The sequence below is a fragment of the Vigna umbellata genome, chromosome 8, assembly GCF_029865625.1.
Source record: "Vigna umbellata cultivar VRB3 chromosome 8, Vumbellata_1.0, whole genome shotgun sequence".
Lineage (NCBI taxonomy): Eukaryota > Viridiplantae > Streptophyta > Magnoliopsida > Fabales > Fabaceae > Vigna > Vigna umbellata.
This window is the reverse complement of record NC_142172.1, coordinates 30,985,273-30,993,860: the sequence shown is the minus strand read 5'-3', so window position 1 is coordinate 30,993,860 and position 8,588 is coordinate 30,985,273. Positions and strand designations below refer to the sequence as shown.

Below are 8,588 nucleotides of genomic sequence, written 5' to 3'. Positions count from 1 at the left end.
CTCTTGAGATGACTGATAATGAGGCTGAGTGGTTGAAAAACTTCTTAGCGAACATTCCATTAGGAATGAAACCAACCCCGTCGGTATCGATACACCGTGATTGCTACTCGGCAATCACTATAGCTAAAATCAAGAGTTTGGTGAAACAGCCACTAAAGAGTGGAACTGTTTCTATTGATTATGTGAAGTCAGAATGGAATCTAGCAGATCCTCTGACAAAACCCTGGGAAGACAAATGTTATTAGAAACATCGAGGGGAATGGGACTTAAGCCACTTGCAAACAAACAAGTGATGGTAACCCAACCTTTGTGATTGGAGATCCCATGAACAAGGTTCATATGGGTAAAAACAAGTCACTTGTTAGTTCTGATAGCACTAAATTGATTTTAATCAATTTTGTCCCTTCCTATGGTGTGTGTGAAAGTGCTAGAGACTGCATTATTGAGAGGTTAAACTTTGTCATTAAAATTCTATGTGGTGAAAGAATTTTAGCTTAAACAAAGTTTTTAATGATTTTCATATCCCTTATGGGTGGTGTATGATTTGCAGCATACACTTGATGAAATCACCTATATGAGTGTCGAGTGGGGCCGCTTGCATGAGATCTTGGCATGATCTCTGGAGCACTCATGAATACCGGGCATGCGCATGGCCTATTTAGCGCAACACAGCGATAACAGCAAGAATTGTGGGGTTGTATTGTGATTGATAAACCTCTAACACACGTCAAGTGTCTTTGGTTCATATAGCTTGCTACACCAAATATACTATGTGTTAAGTTTCTTGATCTAAGACTGGTTCATATAGCTTGCTATACCAGCTCTGATGCATTACATTCTATGAGACCCAGGATAAAAAGTTTCTTTTCTTTTCTTTCAACTTTCTCTTGCAATAAGTGGGGGATTGTTGTAAAATATTATTATTTTATTGCAATTGAAAGTTGTGCAACGTTAATATTTTATTAACAACAGTCAAATCTTTAAGTGCATGAAACGGTCAAATTTTATGGGTTGAAACAGTCAACTTATCTGTTTTAATTTATTTTATTTATTTTATTCTTTCCTAGCTCTATAAATAGAGAGTACTTTCCCATTCCAAAGAACCTGAGTCTTTCTCATTCTCTTCTCTTCCTAGCTTCATTTTTATTTCTCTTCTACAAATTATCTTGGGTATAAACTCTATTAAAGTAGAGTTTCTTGCTAGTTCTGTGATCCTCGAATACTTTCGAGAAGTTCCTGTTGTATCCTGGGGGACTTGCGCAACACAATGCGGATAAGTCCTTAAGGACAGTGATTTACACGCCTCAGGAAATTGCAGTATGAGATTTTGTAAGCACTTTTTACTACAGTAGATACATCCTAATAAACGGTCTTCTTAACATAATTTTAGAAACAAATCACCTACTTCAAATAATAATGCCAACTCAAAACTTCACATTCTTTCAATTAAAAAAAAGGAAGAGTGTGGAAATTATTTCATGAAACTACTCTTCCAACATTAACAAATCTCGGACGCCTATTCTTCTAAAATAAAATGTAGCTTTAAAGCTTATAACAAATAATATGGATAAGACACAACACAACATTAGATATCTGACATGCCCGTTCTGTTGGTAGTGTCGAAGTGGCCATGTAATTTCAAGTTTGGTTGTTTTATCTACCTGGGTTGGTAGGAAAAAGTAGAAGACAAAGCTATTTCAATGACAATTTCATTTCTTTTTTCTACAGTAAATTTATGACTCAAAATGGTAGAATTTGACAGAGCATCAGCATAATGCTCTGATACAAATCAAATAAAATTACAAGCAATGATTGTCAATGTCTTAAAATTGCATCATCTGCTGTCTCATTTTCTTCCTCATCTCCATCTGATATCCAGGAGTCATCATCAGAATCCTGATAAGTAGAGCAACAATCATTTCTTAGTTCTGATTGCATATCAATCGTAATAATCCAAGAACCAGTCATTACCAATAAGAAAAAATATAGAATAAAAATATAAATGCATGAAAAACTTCGAAACCTGATGAAGATGATGATAGCGTTTGATATTATTATGTATGGCTCCGATCGTCTTAATAATTATGTACATCGGTATAATAATTCCACTGGCCCTCAGTAAAAATACCTACAAAATTAATAATATCCAAAGTTAATTCAATGATTCACAAAATAAATATTAATTTTAGTAGAAAACTAGAAATCAAGTCCTTACTTACCGTAAGAATTGTAAATGGATAATCTTCCATTCCATTCGTAAGCAGTGCAAAAAGATGTCTTACAAGCAAGATAAGAGTAAACTGCAAAATCAAATCACCAGTAGTTATTTTAAAACATTCATCCCAACATCATAAGTTACATTTTGATCTAAACTATTTTCAACTTAAGTGAATTTCAATATCTCTTATATTGTGTTCTTACTTAATTTTATTTCCTTTTGTACATTTTCAAAATTTTAATTATGTACATTTTAAATATGTTTGTTTTTCCTTTTTGTACAATATCTGTTATTTTAAATACTCTTATGATAAACAATAATCAAAATCTTATGGTCAATTCAATATGACTCTGAACAAAGCCGCGTGTGGTAGTGGTATCTCCATGAACAACGCATTCGCCGACTAAATCAAATTAAAATTAAAACACACTTTCAAATCTGAATGGTCGAATTCCCATGTAACGGGTATAAATGCATTCACTCCTCTGAATCCAGTTTCATACAATTGGCCCATTCCGGTGGCAATAATTGCAATCTACGAGTTGTTGACTCATTCATTTCCCTCTCTTAAAATTAATCCAAGATCCATTAATCATGATTTAACATAAACAATCATGTTATGTACCGCAATGCCAGTTGCCAATGACACTGTTCAATGGCATTTACGAAAATCTTATGTTTAAGATTTACCATCTCCCACAACCAAACAAAAAATCTAAACAGGAAGAAGAGTAGGTAGGACTGCCCAACGGCACTCTCAATAAATCCATAGAAAAAGGTAAAACACTTAATATATACATTATAATTTTTTTAAAATAATATTTTTAATTTTTTAATTTTTACAAGTACTATGAAAAAAGTCGATAACATTAAATAATGCTTACAGCTAAAGCCAGGGATCGACAACAAGCCGCGCTTCTATCTGCAGCATATGTGCATTCAGAGTAATTGTTTCCCTCAACTATTCTTGCGTTTAACGGTTCTTGTTCAGTCATTGAGATTTGCAGGCTATCCCTGTAATGTAATACACCAGGAACAACATTAAACAAACAGTTCAAAGTGACATTTAGTGTTTGTCAAATTCTTTTATAAATCATCAAAAATTATGCCAAACTTAGCTTAGTCCAGGAGCCACATTTTAGAAATTTGATACGATTAAGGATAAATAATTAATTGCAAGACACATAAGCTCCTTTGATTAAATCACACGCGGAAAGGTTGAGGCACTTTGAGACAGACACGTTGCGACCAGGAAAATTAAAATTGTATTAAATGGTTAAATTCAACTTAAGCATGTGACATATATTCAACCATAAGGGAAAAATATGTAATGGGGGAATACCTAATGGTCATTGCTGCATCAGCTATTTGCGATTTCTTCTGAACCGCTGTATATCCAGGTTCGTATTGCTGCAAAAGCAAGGATATGAATGATGCTATTGAAGGAGACAAGTTCAAGAAATAATATATGAACGTTTCAGTAAGAAAAATGATTGACCCAAAAGCTAAAAAGAAAAAGGGATCAAAGACAAATCCTTGTTTATCATTATTAACAAACGAGGATTACCAGCATTAGCATCAAGAAATCATGATCGATTGAAACTTGTGAGAAACCGAATGAAGAAACATTTTCCAAAGCTTCTTGGTTCATACCTGGAGACATATTTCACAGGTTGTGTTTCCTTTCTCATTGCACCACGTCTGAATGCACTCTCTGTGAGCAAACTGGAAAAAAGATTACGAAGATGAGACGATTGTCGCAAGTAAAGCAAACACATACGAGGTCAAGAAAATCTGGATTTACCTTGACTGTCCCCGAACAAGCACAAGGAGCTTCCAAGGTTTTGGTGCTCTCAAATTCTTCTTCGTGACATATTCTACAGCGAGAAATCCCAGAAAGCGATTCCAAATCATCAACCAACAAGACAACTTCTTCCATGTTTCTTGCAACCACAGATAGCTCCATTTCTTGTAAAATTTCAGCCTTGGTTTTCAAAGTCCGTTTAGAACTCTGTTTTCCTCTCTCCAAAATCTCAACTTTTATATATAAAACTAAGCGACACTGAACTTCCAATACTGCCCTCGTGTGATTGTTAAAATAAATAAATCTGTCAATTTTTAATTACTTTATGGATAAATATATACATTAACACTATAAAAAAAAGAATATATTATTTTATCAACCACAATAAATTTCTTAACTAATATAATAATTATTTTAAAAATTAAGCCAATAGAAAATTGTCATTAATTGACCATATAAGAATGAATTGAAATTATTAAACTCCCTTTTATGTAAATATGTTGACATAAAATGAAGGGTAGATTTGACCCCATAAATTAGGGAAAGAGAAGTTGCAAGGCAGGGTCAAACAAAACCTCCTTTTGGAAGGCATGGAGGATTTAGGAAAGTCAAATTAAGAGAAAAAACATACAACAACATTAATGTTTTCTAGAATTCCTTGCTTAAACAAGGAGAACAAGTCATGGGCTATGGTAAATGAAAGAAAGGAGAGACAAGCAGAAAGAAGAATGTTGCTAAATGCAACGATTTTATATTTTTTTAACCTATAATGAACCAACAACAATACCCATTGATTATTACTAAAGCATTCTGTAACATGTAGCAGTTTTGGGGAGAAAAATGCATTGAATCTATCCTTTCGTGAGAAAAATATACATTATAAATTTCGGTCGAGTACGTGTACTTATCATCCATTATGTTTCTGCATATTCATTGTCTTCTACCACTTTTTGAACATGTTTTTCCTTTGTGAGATTATTTTTTCAGTTCACAGTTCTGTGGTTAAATAACAAATACTTAAAATGTACATAAAATTAAAAACAAAATCCTTGAATATTCTTGTTTACTATACATTCGCATTAAAATTATTGTTGATTTAACAAAATATCTAATAAACAGAGTTTGTTTTAGATGAAATAATTAATAAATGAAACTGTTAATCTTAAACAAAATATCTCAAACTGTACTGGGATCACTTTATTCATGCTCATTTTAGAGGAGCCAACAAATTCACTGGGTGTTGAGATTTAATTATATAAAGTTAACAAAGAGTAAAGTTAGTAATTTAGCCTTTAATGAAAAAAAAAAACGATAAGATATTCATCTACAATAATCATATACATCAATTTCGAATAATATAATTTTTTTTAGCTTTTTAAGTTTATACTGCTTCTGTGTGTTTATAAATAAAAGAAAAAGTTTATTAAAGCTTAAAAGTTTTTAACTAACATAAATAGTTTCATTTAAAAATTGTAACACATTCTTAGAATAAAAGTAATGTTATATATTTTGTTATTTCATTATTTCGTTTACGTTACAAAACTTAATTACATGCATAAATATGAAATACGTAATCATATTTTCATCGTAAAGAATGCATATGAACATTTAAACAATTTATTACTGAACAAGACAATAAACCTTCTGATTGAAAATTCCATTATCATTTTCTTTAAAAGGGACGGAAAAAATGACAGAAGTAATCTGTGTTATTGGTTTAGCAAGTAAATCTAGCGGGTATTCGTTAACAATCAAAAATATTTTGTAAATACATTGAAGTGACACGAATATGAATAAAGGAAAGGGAAATGAAAAACCTGTTACATTTGATGATTCATTGCAGATAGCAAAAGGCTATGAGTGGATTTTGGGAGGGTAAAAAGTAAAAAGTAAAAAGCCACTCTGCTAATAACATATTCCTTCGAAACTGCCATTTCCAGATTTAAATCTGAGACCTACGATTCTTCACCAACGGTAACAAACATCCTTAGACAAACCAAATTTGAAATCGTGGGCCCCGCTGTTTCATTATATTAATCCAAGCGCGTTCACCCAAATCCACACATAATAATCAACGGTGATTCGGCGGATCTATCATTTCTTTCTTTCTTTATCAAACGGGGAAGTGTAAAAGGAAACAGCCGAGAGAGAGAAAATAATGTTATAAAAATATTATATAAAATAATTTAACCAATAAATAAATAATCGTAATAGACCGGGCGAATAGTTGTATTGTAAGATAAAACTGTGTCTAGTTTTATAATTTTTGTTTAAAAAAAATAAAGGAAATGCATGCGCAGGCATTTAGAATTATGAATAATCGAGGGTTTGAGCTCTTCACGTATATAGGTACAAATATTCCCCTCCTCTATCGATTTGCTCACCCACTTGATTTCAAATTTGTTACCATGGAAGAGAGAATACATATATATTTTTTAAAGAATACTACAATAATATAGTTTCAGACGTTATTCGTTCCATATTATTATTATAATACGTGAGAAAAGTGACGAATGTGTTTATGGTTTCTCCGTCTTGTTGTCTCTCTCTCACGGGTGGATTTATCTAACAATTACGAACAATCTTGCCATATGGAAGCTTCTCAAATTAAAAAAAAAAATGAAACTTTTCTTTAGCTTTCTCAATCATATCATATGGCTGAGTTACAGCTGCATCCTGTTGACAATAAGCTAAATATCAAACTAAATGCTGATATATGCGCGTATAAGACATTTTATATTATGCCCATATAACACTCATGTTTTGAATATGTTATTTTTAACAACAACAAAATACTCTTATACTAAAACAAAAGCTATTCAAACTCTGTTACAATCAAATTTAATATTAATGATGTTTCTTTAATATATATGATAACTATTCATTCTTACGAAAAGAATATTACGTATTGTTGTTTGATTTAAAAACTTGATTTTTTTATTATATGAATATTTGTATTTAATTTAAACAATTGGTGTAATGTCTAGATAGTGTTTTATATAATTAGGGAGATTTATAAAGGGTATGAGTTGATGGTGTGGTGGTGGTTGATAATGAAGTTATTGGGTTAGATAAGAAAAGGCCATCAAGGAACGTTTGAGTTTGGTTTAAGCCAGGCATCTATAGGTGAAAAATTGTGCTCCTACAGAGAAGGGAACAAAGCATTCGGCCTTTAACTGTTTTGGATTGAGAGTGAGAATTAGAAAGATTGATGTCTTACCTTCAAAGTTCATGGAAATATGATCGATGGTGCTTAAAATAAGGCTTGGTTATAATATTGAGCATTTGGAAAGGAGCATATGGACTAATGTATCTTTGTTTGATTGGTAATTGATATGTGGGTGGTGCTGGGTGTTTTCTCTCCCAATCTTGAAGCAGCTCCATGTGGGCTAGGTCTCATTCATTTGGTTCATAGCCATTGCATCTCCACTGGGCCATGTTTAATTGCATCTCCTTCACTTCAATCATTGTTCCACTACTCTCTCACATGCTCAATTCAAATTTGAATCAAGGTAATTAATCCATTTTCTGACTCGCCTTCATCCTAAATTTCATTATGCTAATTCTTAGTGAATCAGTCTATACATAAGTTATAAGAAGGATTATATATAGGTGAATAGTTCGGTATCCCTTAGGTTCTTTTACCAATTTGGTGCACTTTTAGATACAAAAATACGAGAATGGACAGTTTTTTTGTTTATTACAGATTCTGGGATAATTCACAAAAAAATTTTACACAGTTATTTTAATATTAAATTTCAATTCTATAACCAAGACATATTTAAATAACATAAAAATTGACTTTGGTTATCAATCCAAACATAAAAATAAAGAAGAGTTATCCCTACACCTCACTCATCTCAACATGCACTTCCCAATAGACATTTTTGTCCTTCATTTATTAAATTATGAAAAAGTTTAATGATGTTCCAACCAATCTTCTCTATTGTTCCAAGTGGTGCAGTCATAATTATTCACTGTTGGACCCTTTTCTGGCACTTCCGAGAATGTAGCATTCTTCATTATGAACCCACAATACGTTGGTGGCTTATAAAACTTGCATTGTGGATAGTTGTTTGAAAATGAAGAAGTCGTTGTTGTGGCCATCGTTGATGGCGAGGTTCTGGTAGCCACCGTTAACGGTGAGGTTCTGGCACACGTGCGCATCCATCAAGCAACTCTTCACCTCATCCCAGTTGTTGTCGTCGACTAGAAGCGGCACTTGCAAGACCTTCTGGCAGTTGGAGCCACTGTGGATGTGGAGGTAAGCGGAGGAGGCCACGGCAGCCACGCCTAGGAGCAAGAAAAAAAAACTCTAAACCGCAATTCCAACTGCGATGAACAATAATCACAACTCCAAGTGCGGCGAGCGTACTTCCAAGTGCGGCTACCATGAATCGCATCTCCAACTCCGACAGCCTCTCAATCGCACTTCCAAGTGCAACAAGGTCTTCAACCACATAACCAACACTACAAGAGCTCACCACAAACACCACTGCAAGAGCTCACCACAACCACCACGACACAACCACCAAAACGAGAACATGTCTATGAGATTGAAGTGCG

At 33.2% G+C, this 8,588-nt stretch overlaps 1 protein-coding gene across 1 annotated transcript; it reads right to left on the bottom strand.

Annotated features, from left to right (window-relative positions):
* Positions 1 to 1,484: 1,484 nt before the first annotated feature.
* LOC124824806 (uncharacterized) lies at positions 1,485 to 4,214 on the bottom strand. Its single transcript, XM_047297315.2, has 7 exons — positions 4,023 to 4,214; positions 3,872 to 3,943; positions 3,561 to 3,628; positions 3,103 to 3,232; positions 2,220 to 2,300; positions 2,024 to 2,128; positions 1,485 to 1,896 (listed from the first exon to the last, which is right to left on the bottom strand). The coding sequence occupies exons 1-7, from the start codon at positions 4,182 to 4,184 to the stop codon at positions 1,816 to 1,818; spliced, it is 699 nt and encodes a 232-aa protein (XP_047153271.1). The 5' UTR covers positions 4,185 to 4,214; the 3' UTR covers positions 1,485 to 1,815.
* Between the last annotated feature and the right edge of the window lie 4,374 nt (positions 4,215 to 8,588).